General features: G+C 41.7%; 1 protein-coding gene across 4 annotated transcripts in view; it reads right to left on the minus strand.

Annotated features, from left to right (window-relative positions):
• The window catches only part of prodhb (proline dehydrogenase (oxidase) 1b), a 73539-nt gene that overhangs the window by 42391 nt on the left and 11883 nt on the right, over positions 1-19265 (minus strand). For 3 of the 4 annotated variants that reach the window (XM_061906116.1, XM_061906115.1, XM_061906117.1), the window contains exons 3-6: positions 10146-10253; positions 5079-5143; positions 4898-5014; positions 4760-4830 (exon numbers count right to left, since the gene is read on the minus strand). In XM_061906116.1, the coding sequence (XP_061762100.1) occupies positions 4760-4830; positions 4898-5014; positions 5079-5143; positions 10146-10253 (361 nt within the window). The remainder of the gene's footprint in view (positions 1-4759; positions 4831-4897; positions 5015-5078; positions 5144-10145; positions 10254-19265) is intronic. The other variant, XM_061906118.1, reaches the window with a different exon arrangement.

Consider the following 19265-nt stretch of genomic DNA (forward strand, 5'->3'; position numbering starts at 1 on the left):
CCCCTCAACGGACGGATCCAAGACGTCCCCAGATAGGCCCACAGACAACAGGGGTGGGTGGGAGAGGGCTTGAAAAACGGCCAAACTTTCCTTTAAATTAGCCATTAGTTTTAACGCTAATTGAAGCCTCTCTGCCACATCTCTGCGGGGTTCGAATTTGGCTGGATTATTCTGTTAGAGTTTGTTGATGACGAACCCCAAGATGCAGAGAAGGAGGCAGGCATGGAGTGAGAAAACATGATTTAATTTATAACACTAAGAAAACAAAACAAACAAAAGGTACAAACAAAAAGCGCTCACTTGGGCGGATATAACAAACAAAATGGCCTAGCGTGGAAGCTAGCAGGTATCGAGCAAGAAACAGAAGTCGTACTTATAATATGAAAACAAACTTGGAGGCAGGGAACAAAAGACAATAAGCTACAAACCACTATCAAATATAGCTTACCGCAACGCTGCATTGACACGATATGATACGACATGACTTGACAGGTAGCAACGACAAGAGCGACAATAATCCAGCCCTGACTGGAGGAACAAAGCAGGTAAAATAGGAGCGGACTGATTGATACCAAGTGTGGTCAGGTGCCAATCAGCCGCAGCTGAGGGGAAAACAGCGCACAGGGGGAAAAAAACAGGAAACAGACAAAATAAGAGCGCTGACAGGAACTAAAAAAAGGAAATACTAAACACACACAGAGAAAAAACTAAAACACAAACAAAATGTCAGTGGCAAGCCTGACACATTTCTTATATATTTCCTAATTTAAGCACCTTCATTTTAAGACGTTATTGTTAAGTGTTTAATGTGATTTTACTATTTTATTTACATTGCCAAAAACATGCACCTGGGGATAGGTTGATTGGCAACACTAAATTGGCCCTAGTGTGTGAATGTGAGTGTGAATGTTGTCTGTCTATCTGTGTTGGCCCTGCGATGAGGGGGCGACTTGTCCAGGGTGTATCCCGCCTTCCACCCGATTGTAGCTGAGATAGGCACCAGCGCCCCCCGCCACCCCAAAAGGGAATAAGCGGTAGAAAATGGATAGATGGATGTTTGTTTTCCATGCTTGTGTTGACATTTATTTTCCTTTCTGACTTGACAGCTGAGGAGATTATAATCAGAGGAAGGTTATATTTTAAATAACAATGTTTACATTTAATATACTTTCCTTCTGGTCCTTATTTTTGCTCAGTCATAAAAAAATATTAATAATTGTCAATATCGACTGACTCCTCTCTGAGCTGCCACCTTACCGTGGTAGAGGAGTTTGCGTGTCCCAATGATCCTAGGAGCTATGTTGTCTGGGGGCTTTATGCCCCCTGGTAGGGTCTCCCAAGGCAAACTGGTCCTAGGTGAGGGACCAGACAAAGAGCAGCTCGAAAACCTCTATGAAAAGTAAAAACAAAGGACCCAGATTTCCCTCGCCCGGACGCGGGTCACCGGGGCCCCCCTCTGGAGCCAGGCCCGGAGGTGGGGCACGATGGCGAGCGCCTGGTGGCCGGGCCTGTACCCATGGGGCCCGGCCGGGCACAGCCCGAAGAGGCAACGTGGGTTCCCCCTCCAATGGGCTCACCACCCATAGCAGGGGACATAGAGGTCGGGTGCAATGTGAGCTGGGCGGCGGCCGAAGGCAGGGCACTTGGCGGTACGATCCTCGGCTACATAAGGTCGCTCTTGTGACGTGGAATGTCACCTCACTGGGGGTAAAGGAGCCTGAGCTAGTGCGCGAATTAGAGAAATTCCGGCTGGATGTAGTCGGACTCACTTCGACGCACAGCAAGGGCTCTGGAACCACTTCTCTTGAAAGGGGCTGGACTCTCTTTCACTCTGGCGTGGCCGGCAGTGAGAGGCGACGGGCTGGGGTGGCAATTCTGGTTGCCCCCCGGCTTAAAGCCTGCACGTTGGAGTTCAACCCAGTGGACGAAAGGGTAGCCTCCCTCCGCCTTCGGGTGGGGGGACGGGTCCTGACTGTTGTTTGTGCTTATGCACCAAACAACAGTTCAGAGTACCCACCCTTTTTGGGTACACTCAAGGGAGTACTGGAGAGTGCTCCTCCGGGTGATTCCCTTGTCCTACTGGGGGACTTCAACGCTCATTTTGGTAACGACAGTGAAACCTGGAGAGGCGTGATTGGGAAGAATGGTCGCCCGGATCTGAACCCGAGTGGTGTTTTGTTATTGGACTTCTGTGCTCGTCACAGTTTGTCCATAACAAACACCATGTTCAAACATAAGGGTGTCCATATGTGCACTTGGCACCAGGACACCCTAGGCCGCAGTTCCATGATCGACTTTGTAGTTGTGTCATCGGATTTGCGGCCTCATGTTTTGGACACTCGGGTAAAGAGAGGGGCGGAGCTTTCTACCGATCACCACCTGGTGGTGAGTTGGCTGCGATGGTGGGGGAGGATGCCGGACAGACCTGGCAGGCCCAAACGCATTGTGAGGGTTTGCTGGGAACGTCTGGCAGAGTCTCCTGTCAGAGAAAGTTTCAATTCCCACCTCCGGAGGAACTTTGAACATGTCACGAGGGAGGTGCTGGACATTGAGTCCGAGTGGACCATGTTCCGCACCTCTATTGTCGAGGCGGCTGATCGAAGCTGTGGCCGCAAGGTAGTTGGTGCTTGTCGTGGCGGTAATCCTAGAACCCGCTGGTGGATACCAGCGGTGAGGGATGCCGTCAAGCTGAAGAAGGAGTCCTACCGGGTTCTTTTGGCTCATAGGACTCCAGAGGCAGTGGACAGGTACCGACAGGCCAAGCGGTGTGCAGCTTCGGCGGTCACAGAGGCAAAAATTCGGACATGGGAAGAGTTTGGGGAAGCCATGGAAAATGACTTCCGGATGGCTTCAAAGCGATTCTGGACCACCATCCGCCGCCTCAGGAAGGGGAAGCAGTGCACTGTCAACACCGTGTATGGTGCGGATGGTGTTCTGCTGACCTCAACTGCGGATGTTGTGGATAGGTGGAAGGAATACTTTGAAGACCTCCTCAATCCCACCAACACGTCTTCCTATGAGGAAGCAGTGCCTGGGGAATCTGTGGTGGACTCTCCTATTTCTGGGGCTGAGGTTGCTAAGGTAGTTAAAAAGCTCCTCGGTGGCAAGGCCCCAGGGGTGGATGAGATCCGCCCGGAGTTCCTTAAGACTCTGGATGCTGTGGGGCTGTCTTGGTTGACAAGACTCTGCAGCATCGCGTGGACATCGGGGGCGGTACCTCTGGATTGGCAGACCGGGGTGGTGGTCCCTCTCTTTAAGAAGGGGGACCGGAGGGTGTGTTCCAACTATCGTGGGATCACACTCCTCAGCCTTCCCGGTAAGGTTTATTCAGGTGTACTGGAGGGGAGGCTACGCCGGATAGTTGAACCTCGGATTCAGGAGGAACAGTGTGGTTTTCGTCCTGGTCGTGGAACTGTGGACCAGCTCCATACTCTCGGCAGGGTTCTTGAGGGCGCATGGGAGTTTGCCCAACCAGTCTACATGTGCTTTGTGGACTTGGAGAAGGCATTCGACCGTGTCCCTCGGGAAGTCCTGTGGGGAGTGCTCAGAGAGTATGGGGTATCGGACTGTCTTATTATGGCAGTCCGATCCCTGTACGATCAGTGTCAGAGCTTGGTCCGCATTGCTGGCAGTAAGTCGGACACGTTTCCAGTGAGGGTTGGACTCCGCCAAGGTTGCCCTTTGTCACCGATTCTGTTCATAACTTTTATGGACAGAATTTCTAGGCGCAGTCAAGGCATTGAGGGGTTCCGGTTTGGTGGCCGCGGGATTAGGTCTCTGCTTTATGCAGACGATGTGGTCCTGTTGGCTTCATCTGGCCGGGATCTTCAGCTCTCACTGGATCGGTTCGCAGCCGAGTGTGAAGCGGCCGGAATGAGAATCAGCACCTCCAAATCCGAGTCCATGGTTCTCTCCCGGAAAAGGGTGGAGTGCCATCTCCGGGTTGGGGAGGAGACCCTGCCCCAAGTGGAGGAGTTCAAGTACCTAGGAGTCTTGTTCACGAGTGGGGGAAGAGTGGATCGTGAGATCGACAGGCGGATCGGTGCGGCGTCTTCAGTAATGCGGACGTTGTACCGATCTGTTGTGGTGAAGAAGGAGCTGAGCCGGAAGGCAAAGCTCTCAATTTACCGGTCGATCTACGTTCCCATCCTCACCTATGGTCATGAGCTTTGGCTCATGACCGAAAGGATAAGATCACGGGTACAAGCGGCCGAAATGAGTTTCCTCCGCCGTGTGGCGGGGCTCTCCCTTAGAGATAGGGTGAGAAGCTCTGTCATCCGGGAGGAACTCAAAGTAAAGCCGCTGCTCCTTCACATCGAGAGGAGCCAGATGAGGTGGTTCGGGCATCTGGTCAGGATGCCACCCGAACGCCTCCCGAGGGAGGTGTTTAGGGCACGTCCAACCGGTAGGAGGCCACGGGGAAGACCCAGGACACGTTGGGAAGACTATGTCTCCCGGCTGGCCTGGGAACGCCTCGGGATCCCCCGAGAAGAGCTAGAAGAAGTGGCTGGGGAGATTGAAGTCTGGGCTTCCCTGCTTAGGCTGCTGCCCCCGCGACCCGACCTCGGATAAGCGGAAGAAGATGGATGGATGGGATGGAATATCGACTGATACAAAACACTTGTATGGTGATAAAGTTTTCAGCCATACTGCCCAGCCCTACTTTTGACTTTCATAAAAATATAACAAACTGGCCAACAATTTCAGATAACTCCATTTTAATATGCTAAAGTAGTTAAAAACAGAAGTTTATACTCACCCTGAGGCGTCTGTCCCTGTAGCGAATGCATTGCAAATGTCACCTGTTTCACCCAGTCCGTTTAAAAAATCCTAAATGGACACATTAGAAAAACCTTGGTCAACTGTGGCAAGTTCAGTACACCAACAGATAGTCCACCTGCATCTGTCTCAGGTCCAGCCTTTGCTCCAAGACATCCGTGCCAACTCCACCCTGCTTGGATGCCAGGAAGTGAAAAAATCGTCGCCATTTCACCAGGAGCTCCGAGAACTGGAGCTTGAATAGCAAACGTCCTTGGTTAACACAACGCTGTGACAAGAGCGGTGATTAAACTCCTTACCAAGAACTGCGGACGTCCCAAAGCGGTCATTTTGATGGCCGAGAAGCCATCCATCGAACTCCCGCCTTGAGGGTTGACAATGCTTATTTTAGTAGGAATCAAAAGAAGGGACTTGGGGTGCTACGGTTCAGATTTTGCTGTGGTTTTGTGACAGAATATCATATATACCAATTTACCATCTATAACATCTATATCTATAACATGGTTATATAAAATATCTATAACATGGTTCCTAAAGCTCTGACTCTTAAATGAGTTCAAACAAAAACGGTACAACCTTTATAACCACATGTTATAACTTCAGCATAAAGTGTCGCACAAGCTTTATCGCATTAGAGTTGTATTTGTTTAAATCACATTTCAAACCTTAAGCTCGGGGACCAGATGTGGCTTAAAAATTCGATCCGATTACTTGGGTGACGATTTGATTCAGAATCAATTCTCGATTGAACACAATTCCCGATTAAAACTGATTCTTGCAATGTATTATTAAAATGTATCATAATGATAATGAAAACCTCCTTCCGGTTGCATGGAGATATCCTAAAAAATGTATGTTTTTACAAAACTATAATATTTAAAGTTTTTTGTTTTTTTAGATAGAATTGACAAAATTATGAATAAATTTAAAATTGGGGTGGATAAGAATCGCGATTGGGATGCGAAATTTAACAAAAATAAGAATAAATGATCATTTTAATAATTATATTTTACTTTTTATTTGAACACTTTTACCATATTGCTTTTGCACTATCTTGTTTAGCTTATTCATTGTTTATTGTCTTTGTTTGTTTTTGTTTAGTTTTGTTTTGTTTTGTTTTTTGCTATATGCTTTTTAGCCTGTCAATCTCTTTGGTCCAATTTAAAAATTGTTGTAAACGTGCTATATTAATAAAGTTGCCTTGCCTTGCCATCCATCCATCCATCTTCTTCCGCTTATCCGAGGTCGGGTCGCGGGGGCAACAGCCTAAGCAGGGAAACCCAGACTTCCCTCTCCCCAGCCACTTCGTCTAGCTCTTCCCGGGGGATCCCGAGGCGTTCCCAGGCCAGCCGGGAGACATAGTCTTCCCAACGTGTCCTGGGTCTTCCCCGTGGCCTCCTACCGGTTGGACGTGCCCTGAACACCTCCCTAGGGAGGCGTTCGGGTGGCATCCTGACCGGATGCCCGAACCACCTCATCTGGCTCCTCTTGATGTGGAGGAGCAGCGGCTTTACTTTGAGTTCCTCCCGGATGACAGAGCTTCTCACCCTATCTCTAAGGGAGAGCCCTGCCACACGGCGGAGGAAACTCATTTCGGCCGCTTGTACGCGTGATCTTATCCTTTCGGTCACGACCCAGAGCTCATGACCATAGGTGAGGATGGGAACGTAGATTGACCGGTAAATTGACAGCTTTGCCTTCCGGCTCAGCTCCTTCTTCACCACAACGGATCGGTACAACGTCCGCATTACTGAAGAGGCCGCACCGATCCGCCTGTCGATCTCACAATCCACTCTTCCCCCACTCGTGAACAAGACTCCTAGGTACTTGAACTCCTCCACTTGGGGCAGGGTCTCCTCCCCAACCCGGGATTGGCATTCCACCCTTTTCCAGGCGAGAACCATGGACTCGGACTTGGAGGTGCTGATTCTCATTCCGGTCGCTTCACACTCGGCCGCAAACCGATCCAGTGAGAGCTGAAGATCCCGGTCAGATGAAGCCATCAGGACCACATCATCTGCAAAAAGCAGGGACCTAATCCTGCGGTCACCAAACCGGAACCCCTCAACGCCTTGATTGCGCCTAGAAATTCTGTCCATAAAAGTTATGAACAGAATCGGTGACAAAGGACAGCCTTGGCGGAGTCCAACCCTCACTGGAAATGTGTTCGACTTACTGCCGGCAATGCGGACCAAGCTCTGACACTGATCGTACAGGGAGCGGACCGCCACAATAAGACAGTCCGATACCCCATACTCTCTGAGCACTCCCCACAGGACTTCCCGAGGGACACGGGCAAATGCCTTCTCCAAGTCCACAAAGCACATGTAGACTGGTTGGGCAAACTCCCATGCACCCTCAAGAAACCTGCCTTGCCTTGCCATTCCTTGCCATAAAAAAGCACTTCCTGGCTAATTGTGTTTGTTATTTCAATTTTAACAGAAAAATGCACTGCACGCAATTGCATATGTTTTACACTTTAAAGTCATATAATTGGTGTTCCAAGCATTATTTTTTTTTGTAGTACAAAAAAAAAAACTAAATATCTGCCTGTCACCTAATATAATATAGCAAGTAATCCAACAAACTGTTTTTTTCAAATATCATAAAATATATAATAGTAAAAATAGAGTAACCAAAAACATTTACCGGTGCAAATTGTGTAACGAGGCTATAATGAGGCGTTTGTATCTATATCTATTCACTGTTACAAGCGGCCTTATTTTAGTTGGAATCAAAAAAAGGGACGGTGAGTGCTTGGGGTGCTACGATTCAGATTTTGTTGCGGGTTTTTTTACAGAATATTATATATACACCACTTTACCAGATGTGGTTCTCACTAAAATATCTATAAAATGGATCCTAAAGCTCTGATCTTTGAAGGAGTTTAAACAAAAACTGTTCATCATTTATAACCTTATTTCAAAACATCAGTATAAAGTAATGCACAAGCTGTATTGCTTTAGAGTTGTATTTGTTTAATGTGTCAATCTTAAAGCTCAGGGGCCAGATGTGGCTTAGACATTATCTAACAGGGGTGTGAAAATTTGGGTATCAAACGATTCGATCCGATTCCTGGGGCGCCGATTACAATCAGAATCGATTCTTAATTGAAAAACGATTCCGGATTCAAACTGATTCTCGCTATGTATTATAAAAATGTATCATGATGAAAACACTTTTTCAAAACAGGTTACATGTTAGAAAACCTCCTTCCGGTTGCATGGAGATATCCTAAAAAATATATTTTTTCAAAATGTTTCTGTTACGGGGCACACGCAGTCTGCTTCTCCCTCCTCTGCGGAAGCACCTAGACGCTACACAAGACACGCCCCCGCTCTTGCCGCACAGACGGCGCCAACGTACCGCCGCAGCCGGAAGCAATCTGCAATCTACACACTTGGTCCTGACGAAAGGCGAGAGTATAAAAGAGTCTCTAGGCTGACTACTCCTCGTCAGCTAAGCTTTCACGTCTCTGGCTCCTCTCCTGTGTCTCTCTCTCACTCGATTGTCTCCCTCGTACCTTGTCCTGATTTGTCCTTGTCATCTCCTGTACCCACAGTCCCCGTGTCTCAGCTTTAGCTGTGTGCTTCTGCTGTTTATCCCCCCCCCCTCCCAGACTTAGACTGCCTTCCCCGATCCTCGACCCCACACTCAGACTTGGACTTCTGGATGCCTCTCTCCTGCCCCACGGACATCGTTCGGACCACGGGCCTCTTTGCTTCTTACCCTCTGGACTTGGTCGTGGCCACATCCAACATGCACTCCATCAAGACCTCCGATATTTACATTTGGTTAATTTCCGCACATAGTATTTCATTCAAACACATAGTAGCATACACACCCTACGTATTCCTCAAGTGCTCAAAAAAACCCGTTGAGCTAGACCTCCTGTTGTCGTGCAGTCTCCTTCCCCCTTGTCGATACACAACAGTTTTTATAAAAATAAAATATTCAAAGTGTTTTTTGGATAGAATTTAGGAAATTATGAAATGATTTAAAATTGGGGTAAGTAAGAATCGCGATTTGGATGCAAAATTTAACAATAATAACAATAAATTATAACAATAAAACACTTTCAGGCTAATTGTATTTATTTCAATTCAAACAGAAAAATGCACTGCATGGAATTGCAAATGTTTTACACTTTAATATCACATAAATATGCAACATTTTTATTTTCTGGTAGTGTTGCGTGCAACCAGTCCTCCTCTCAGGGAATAAAACACTGGTCTGTCCCAAGTTCCTTTGGATGACATATATGTTGAGTGAAAAGGACCACAGAGACAAAATAGTACTTGGTCAAGTTTTACTAAAGATTTAGGAAAACCAACCCTTACAACACAACAATATTGAAAAAACATTTAGAAGATTTTAGAAATTCAGAAATTGTCAACATTAAAAATTAAATTTCTAATGAATAAGAAATACATTTCTAATGAATGTCAAGAAGAGGTCTAAATCCAAACAAAAAGAGTCATCTTATGTAAAGCGAATACAGCCCTCTCACCAAGAAAGGAGCACAACTGCTTCTTCAAGACAAATAAGAAACCGGCCAAAACAACTCTGTGAGCCAACAAATAGTGGCAGTTCTGACAAAACAAAGAGTTTACTTAAAATAAAAGCAAGGAGGTCACGAGAAGACACACGACATGGGAAAAAGTTAGCTGCTTTAAACATGCATGGATTAAGAAAGAACACTTAAAAATATCTCCTTATCACAGTATCAAAAAATAAATACTTAAATATCTGCTTGTCACCTTGACCTAGTATGTTAAAGCAAGTAATCCAACAAAATGTTTTTATTCAAATATCATAAAATGTATAATGGTAAAAATAGAGTAACTAAAACATTTGCTGATGCAAATTGTGTAACGAGGCTATAAGGAGGCGTTTGTATCCATATATATTCACTGTTACAAGCTGCCATAATTAAGACGGGACTCTTATTAACGATTAATTTGACAATCAATATAAAAAAAAGTTAATTAAATGCAAAAATCCTTACATTTATTGGTTCAATGCATCATTGGACAATTTTGAGTGTTTTACGCATAGTCATTTTGTAACATAAACAAACCAATAGATCCTTGAAGTACTTATGTAGGATGCTTATTTGAAACCTTTATTTTGTTAGGGCAGTCAGACAGGATATTTGCTCACAACGCTCTTATCGTGAAGGCTGTGCTGCACTGCTCTTAGTGGCGAGATTTTGATAGAATTTAAGACATTTTAAGGAGTGAAATTTAAATAATTTGATTTTAGACTTTTTAGGAGTACTGAGAATACCCTGTCGTAACACTAATGTAAAAAAAAAAAAAAGGAACACACACCAAGTGACTGTAACATGATCAGTGTCTGCTTACCAGATGCTTGGATACATTTAATGAATGTTTCCATATGTTGATCGCATTTACTCTCATCTGCATGGAAGTACGTATGGGATTCAGCAAACTTCTCGCTGTAGTCGTTGCCTGATGACGACAACATTTGATTATTTTGATAATTGCAGGAAGTCTGCATTGGTACAAGATCATGAAGTACGATTGAGAAGCCAAACAAACACATTGCAGAGTGCTCAAATGTAATTATCATTGTCAAAGGCATTGTTACCTTAGTACTGCACTTTTTTTTTTTTAATGTTGCCTATTATTCACAATCCTTATTTGAAACAAGCACGTTTTTTTCTTTTTTTAATGCATTCGAAGTCGTAATTAAATGCTAGCAAAATTCAAACACCAAAAACCTCCATCCATGTTTTATATACACGCTGTAAATGAATGTGTAATGTAGTTTGTCATATTCATAATAACATGTAAAATTTACGTATTTTTATTCATTTTAAGCGTACATATTAATTTTACAGATGTTTTACAACTCTTTCTATTTCCTTCAACAACACTACTAATCATGGCAGACTTCATGAGAGACAACAAAGACTACTTTGGGACAAATGAAAAAACCTTATATTATTTAGCCTGAAAATAAGGAGGATGAGCTAAAAGTTTAGAAGTTGTGTGCTGAAAAGATGCAGCTTTAGTGAAACATTCAGCAACACGTAGCAGTATTGCTAAGTGCTAAACAAGATATACAAACTAAGAACATATTTAAACTATCGCTTACTGTACAATGTCTGTTCTCACTGAGATACCGGCTGATGAACAACTAATCATAATCCTCACGCAGGAAAAAAACTAAACATTTTTTGAAATGTTTTTCGTGTTTTTCTTGCCATCTTGAAGGTCAAAGTTGACCAACTTCTCTGAGTATGTTCACATTCTTCAACTATCCAGATGAGAGGCATGATTAATAATCTAGAATTATCTTTTACCAACTCAGCAAGTCAGTATGACAATACTGTATGGGATAAAATAGTTATCTCTCACGGCGCCACTAAAAATAATTTGTGTGTGTTAGCGTTTATAATAACAGTATCACTAGAATTTGGTTAATATTCTAATCATGACATGTAAATGGAGTATTGTTGGCAGGTTTTGGATGTTTTAGAAGGCTTTATGGGTGCAATGGAATATTCCCATTAGCTGCTTATTTTACAACTAACAATGCATAAAAAAATAAAAAAGTATGTTATTGTCTTATTGTGAATGTTAGACAAAATTCCCCAAAAAAAGGGCAGGTCTCTTTAAGTACCGCTACATAGAATATGCCTTTATTTTTGCCTAAAATGGAATATATATATATATATATATATATATATATATATATATATATATATATATATATATATATATATATATATATATATATAAACATATATATATACATATAAATATAAACATATATATATATGTGTATATATATATATTTACTACAGCAGTGACTGCATGAAAATACAAAATCTATGAAAATAAAAATACAAACATACTGTAACTAATGTTGGAATACTTGTTGCTGTCCAACAAAATGCATCTATCTTCAAGATCTTCAAGATGTTTGCTTACCTTGAAGGGGTGTGTGACCTTGGGGAACATGCTATGTCAGTATCAATGCAGTATAAATCTTCTAACTCCACTGGAAAAACGGTGCACTACAAAATGTGCTCATTGTAGCTATTATTCCTGACTTCCTCAAAATGATAAATAAAAAAAGAAACAGCACAAATTGTTTTATTCCCTTTTGTTTTGTAGGTAAAACTTATATATAGCCTATACATTTATATGTTGTACTTCCGAGTTCATGTTGCTGATCAATTTGAACTCATTATTATTTGAGTTTATTTATTTGTATTTATTTTCTAATTTGTCTTATTTTATCAAGTATCAAATGGGGCAAGTTGGTCAAAACCTGTTAAAAGAAATAAATAAGGATTTACCGTATTTTTATATGTTATCTACATACCTCGTTTTACCGCCGGGTCAAACTCGTTTTGCAAAATAATTAGCGCATGCTTAGAATTAGCGCATGCCTAGAATTACTGCCGGGTCAAACTTGTTTAGCAAAATAATTAGCATATGCCTCGTTTTACCGCCGGGTCAAACTCGTGACGTCATGAGTGTGTAACATGGGTGGGAAATAAGCCATATTTCCTGTCATGGCATCCCCTCATATTTCCTGTGCCGTTTCCATGTTTAATCTTGCGAGTTTAACACAGGCCTATCGCGCTCTATATAATCCAGCGTTCCAAGATGGCTGCCAGGTGCGGTGGCTAAGCCTGGGGACATCTGAAGCCGGTATGTTTTAAAGTTGTTGTTTGCCTGCATATTGTAAAAACAACCGTCCAACATTTTACAACTAATTGTAAACTTATAGGTGCCGACCATCATGGCCGAGTTGCGATGAGAGAGTGTGGCGATGTTAAGATATTAAGTGGTAAGTGAATTTGTTTGCTAATAGTAGCTACTAGACGTACCCATGTATTTTCTATGGGCGGTTTGCATCCGGTTTTAATCCCGTATCCTCCAATGTTTCTGATCTGATTGAATTTATATTTATGTCGAGTCTTTATTTTTGGTACTTACATACGGTGACTGAGTGTTGTGGCGTTTTAAGGCCTTCTGCATTTTTTATGCTACATATTATCTGCTCTGAAGGTTTGCATATTTATGTAATTGTTCCTTTAGTTCTACAAATAGAAGCTTGTTTCTGTTAAGGGTTTAATTATTATTAAATAAAAACGATCCTAAATTTTTGTTTAGTACGGTAGCATCGCTAACCCAACAAGGGACTCCTTCCAGTAGCTCCACCCACTCAGCTGATGACTTTATGCAATTCTTTAGTAAGAAAATTGAAGTCATTAGAAAGGAGATTAAAGACAATGCGTCCCAGCTACAACGGGGTTCTATTAACACTGACACGATGGTATATACGGCGGATACTGCCCTCCAAAATAGTTTCTCTCGTTTTGAGGAAATAACATTAGAGGAATTGTTACAACGTGTAAATGGAATAAAACAAACAACATGTTTACTTGACCCTCTTCCTGGGAAACTGATCAAGGAGCTCTTTGTATTATTAGGTCCATCAGTGCTAAATATTATAAACTTATCACTTTCCTCGGGCACTGTTCCCCTAGCATTCAAAAAAGCGGTTATTCATCCTCTTCTTAAAAGACCTAACCTCGATCCTGACCTCATGGTAAACTACCGACCGGTGTCTCACCTTCCCTTTATTTCAAAAATCCTCGAAAAAATTGTTGCGGAGCAGTTAAATGAACACTTAGCGTCTAACAATCTATGTGAATCCTTTCAATCCGGTTTCAGGGCAAATCACTCCACGGAGACAGCCCTCGCAAAAATGACTAATGATCTATTGCTAACGATGGATTCTGATGCGTCATCTATGTTGCTGCTCCTCGATCTTAGCGCTGCTTTCGATACTGTCGATCATAATATTTTATTAGAACGTATCAAAACACGAATTGGTATGTCAGACTTAGCCCTGTCTTGGTTTAACTCTTATCTTACTGATAGGATGCAGTGTGTCTCCCATAACAATGTGACCTCGGACTACGTTACTCGGACTACGTTAAGGTAACGTGTGTAGTTCCCCAGGGTTCGGTCCTTGGCCCTGCACTCTTCAGCATCTACATGCTGCCGCTAGGTGACATCATACGCAAATACGGTGTTAGCTTTCACTGTTATGCTGATGACACCCAACTCTACATGCCCCTAAAGCTGACCAACACGCCGGATTGTAGTCAGCTGGAGGCGTGTCTTAATGAAATTAAACAATGGATGTCCGCTAACTTTTTGCAACTCAACGCCAAAAAAACGGAAATGCTGATTATCGGTCCTGCTAGACACCGACCTCTATTTAATAATACAACTCTAACATTTGACAACCAAACAATTAAACAAGGCGACACGGTAAAGAATCTGGGTATTATCTTCGACCCAACTCTCTCCTTTGAGGCACACATTAAAAGCGTTACTAAAACGGCCTTCTTTCATCTCCGCAATATCGCTAAAATTCGCTCCATTCTGTCCACTAAAGACGCCGAGATCATTATCCATGCGTTTGTTACGTCTCGCCTCGATTACTGTAACGTATTATTTTCGGGTCTCCCCATGTCTAGCATTAAAAGATTACAGTTGGTACAAAATGCGGCTGCTAGACTTTTGACAAGAACAAGACAGTTTGATCACATCACGCCTGTACTGGCTCACCTGCACTGGCTTCCTGTGCACTTAAGATGTGACTTTAAAGTTTTACTACTTACGTATAAAATACTACACGGTCTAGCTCCATCCTATCTTGCCGATTGTATTGTACCATATGTCCCGGCAAGAAATCTGCGTTCAAAGGACTCCGGCTTATTAGTGATCCCCAAAGCCCAAAAAAAGTCTGCGGGCTGTAGAGCTTTTTCATTTCGGGCTCCAGTACTCTGGAATGCCCTCCCGGTAACAGTTCGAGATGCTACCTCAGTAGAAGCATTTAAGTCTCACCTTATAACTCATTTGTATGCTCTAGCCTTTAAATAGACTCCCTTTTTAGACCAGTTGATCTGCCATTTCTTTTCTTTTTCTTCTATGTCCCACTCTCCTTTTTGGAGGGAGTCCGGTCCGATCCGGTGTTCATGTACTGCTCGCCTGTGTATCGGCTGGGGACATCTCTGTGCTGCTGATCAGCCTCCTCTTGGGATGGTTTCCTGCTGGCTCCGCTGTGAACGGGACTCTCGCTGCTGTGTTGGATCCGCTCTGGACTGGACTCTCGCGACTGTGTTGGATCCATTATGGATTGATCTTTCACGGTATCATGTTCTCATAGTCATCATTGTCACCGACGTCCCACTGGGTTATTATTGTCACCGATGTCCCACTGGGTGTGAGTTTTCCTTGCCCTTATGTGGGCCTACCGAGGATGTCGTAGTGGTTTGTGCAGCCCTTTGAGACACTAGTGATTTAGGGCTATATAAGTAAACATTGATTGATTGATTGATTGATTATTTATTTCAATTTCATATGTGTTGTTTGGAAATGTAAAATGTGTTTCTTTAAGTTGTTTAACCGTTGCTATGGCATTGGTTGCTATGGTTTCCGATTGCTATGGTTACGGGCAGTTCCGTTTCCGCCGGCAAGTTAAACAAAGTGTTAAAAGAGCTCCGGCATTAACAAGCAACGTAGCTTCGGTAATACTACACAGGAGATAGTTCACTACGGTTGCAGTTCAGAGAAATAACCACAGTAAGTTTCCCATTTCAGTGTGTTATAAGTGACGGTTTATAAGTTGCATTCGTTGAAGTTTAGGACGTTTGGGCACAGTAGATGGGACGGGTATGCTCGCACGTGTGTTTGTTTGCTGCACAGTGACTTTACGAACGGCAGGTTGAGTCACGTATTAGTTAAGTTTGTTAAAGAGACCTTCTCCCCTGTGACTGTTTGCTATTTGGAGAGCGAGTGTGGAACATTATAAAGAGTTTAGTTGGGTGCTATCATGGCTACATTGCTGTGAGGGAAGTGGGGAGGTAGCGTGTGAGTGGGGACGAGTGTATGAGTGTAATTAATGTGTGTTTTTTATTGTCTGGTTTTTGTATGTTTATGTGGTGTGTATAATTAATTGTTCAACAATATAAGCCGTCTCCTCTCATTCTCTCTTAAAATAATAATAATACAGTTTTTTTTTAAATAAATGTGCTCTTCGTGATGGTATCCTCACATCACATTCAATTTTTTACTGTATGCCATTGGTAAGCGCAGGGGTGAGAAGAGGTTTTAAAGTTATTAGCGCCTGCTTACTATTACCGTATGCCTTGAAAAGGCGCAGGTGCGAGAAGAGGTTTTAATTCAATTAGCGCCCCGGTGGCTATTCAAGGAAATACGGTATGTATATATATATATATATATATATATATATATATATATATATATATATATATATATATATACATATATATATATATGTACACACACGTATATATATGTATAATATATATATATATATATGTATATGTATATATATATATATATATACATATATATATATACAGGATATGTATATATATTCTTACATATATTCTATTTATATATATATATATATATATATATATATATATATATATATATGTATACATATACTCTATATATGTATGTACATATATGTATATACATACAGTTTACATCCATCCATCCATCCATCCATCATCTTCCGCTTATCCGCCTGTCGATCTCACGATCCACTCTTCCCTCACTCGTGAACAAGACTTCTAGGTACTTGAACTCCTCCACTTGGGGCAGGGTCTCCTCCCAACCCGGAGATGGCATACAGTATACATATATATATAAATTTATATATATATATATATATATATATATATATATATCCATCCATCCATTTTCTACCGCTTATTCCCTTTCGGAGTCAGCTACAATCGGGCAGAAGGCAGGGTACACCCTGGACAAGTCGCCACCTCATCGCAGGGCCAACACAGATAGACAGACAACATTCACACTCACATTCACACACTAGGGCCAATTTAGTGTTGCCAATCATCCTATCCCCAGGTGCATGTCTTTGGAAGTGGGAGGAAGCCGGAGTACCCGGAGGGAACCTACGCAGTCACGGGGAGAACATGCAAACTCCACACAGAAAGATCCCGAGCCTGGATTTGAACCCAGGACTGCAGGACCTTCGTATTGTGAGGCAGACGCACTAACCCCTCTGCCACCGTGAAGCCCTATATATATATATATATATATATATATATATATATATATATATATATATATATATATATATATATATATATATATATATATATATATATATATGTATATATATATATATATATATATATATATATATATATATATATATATATACATACATATATATATATTTATACATACATACATATATATATATATATATATTTACATACATATATATACATATATATATATATATATATATATACATATATATATATATATATATATATACATACATATACATATGTATACATACATATATATATGTATACATACATATATATATATATATACATACATATATATATATATATATATATATGTATACATACATATGTATATATACATACATATATGTATTCTTTTTTTCTGACTAAAGAAACATTAACAACATATATTCTGTGTTGTATGTTGAGCTACGGTTATTTCTTTTTTCGATTTTATGTTAATAAGCAAACAATGTTATGCAGAGGTGTACTTATGACATTTTTATAGACAAACAGTGGGGTGGGCTGGGGTGTAATATTTTTTTTTTCTTCCTGGAGTGCAGATAGTAGAAAATAATTGAGAAGCACTGCCTTAGTCTAATGTGGGAAAACTTTTTTTTTTTTAAGTTTGGATTCAAACATTATTTTTCAACTCGCAAAGTTAGGATATACAGTACATCAATTTTGTTGGACATCAGGATCATTCAAGTATCCACGGCAACCAGTACAGTTCGTACAAAAATCAAGCGATGCTACTGATCTTTGCCCCCTGTCTGCGAACCAGAGGCACTTGAGCTAAATGAAAGAAATACGAGTCAATTTAAAGTAATTACATTATCAAAATTATATTGATATTTGTAGCTATTGCAGCCAGCCGGGAGCTCAAAAGATTAAAATAAAAAAATAAATTTTAAAAAACACCCCTGAGGCCATAAATCTCACCCCAAGTCAGTGCTGTAGTTCAACCACCAACTTGAGCCTGAGCCAACAACGCCACCACTGGTTGCAAACAAGCAGTGCATGCCTGTTTTGCCTCAACCGCTTGATGTGACAACGTCTGCCAAGTTTGAACTTCGAGTCAACTGTCAGCCTGCGTCAGCGTCCCCTCAACACTTGTATGGACTCACAGCCAGCCTTGTTTTATTCATTGACCTTTATTTTACTACTAAAAGGTCAGTTTTTTTTGGCTGAGGGCTTGTACCTGAATTAATCCGACAAGTCTTGTTGGAATTAGCATGAAATATATTTACTAAGATCAAATGACTTCTTGGAGCTCTGAATGGAGTGTCCTTGTTGCTGCTCACATGTTTATACATGAGCTCATGTCAGCTGCACGCTGCTCATGTGACAGAATTACTAACAAGCGAGAAATTCTCTCCAGGGGGCAATCGCAGCAGCACTTCCTGGTTAGGATGTAAATGTACTGCAAACCTCACAACCAGTGAAGTTGTCACGTTGTGTAAATCATAAATAAAAACAAAATACGATGATTTAGAAATCCTTTTCAACCTATATCCAATTGAATAAATAGATAGTTCTTTATTCATATATTTATTCATTTATTAATAGACTGCAAAGACAAGATATTTAACGTTCGAACTTGTAAACGTTGTTTTGTGCAAATATTAGCTCATTTGAAATTTGATGTCTGCAACGTGTCTCTGTCTCCAAAAAGTTGGCAAAAGTGGCAAAAACGACTGAGTAGGTTGAGGAATGCTCATCAAACACTTATTTGGAACATCCCACAGGTGAACAGGCTAATTGGACACAGCTGGGTGCCATGATTGGGTATAAAAGCAGCTTCCATGAAATGCTCAGTCATTCACAAACAAGCACAGGGTGAGAGTCACCACTTTGTGAACAAATGTGTGAGCAAATTGTCCAACAGTTTAAGAACAACGTTTCTCAACAAGCTATTGCAGCAAATATGATAAAAAGTTTCAAAGAATCTGGGGAAATTACTGCACCTAAGCCATAATATTACAGACCTTCGATCTCTAAGGTAGTACTGCATCAAAAAGCAACATCAGTGTGTAAAAAAATCATCAAAATTATTCCTGAGCACGGCCACCGCTGCTGCTCACTGCTCCCCTCACCTTCCAGGGGGTGGAACAAAGGGATGGGTCAAATGCAGAAGTTAATTTCTCCACACATACTGTGTGTGTGACTATCCGTTGCACTTTAACTTTAAAGGATATCGCCACATAGACTCAGGAACACTTCAGATAACCACTGTCAGTAACTACAGTTTGTCGCTACATCTGTAAGTGCAAGTTAAAACTCTACTATGCAAAGCCAAAGCCATTTATCAACAACACCCAGAAACGCTGCC

The sequence above is a fragment of the Nerophis ophidion genome, linkage group LG07, assembly GCF_033978795.1.
Source record: "Nerophis ophidion isolate RoL-2023_Sa linkage group LG07, RoL_Noph_v1.0, whole genome shotgun sequence".
Lineage (NCBI taxonomy): Eukaryota > Metazoa > Chordata > Actinopteri > Syngnathiformes > Syngnathidae > Nerophis > Nerophis ophidion.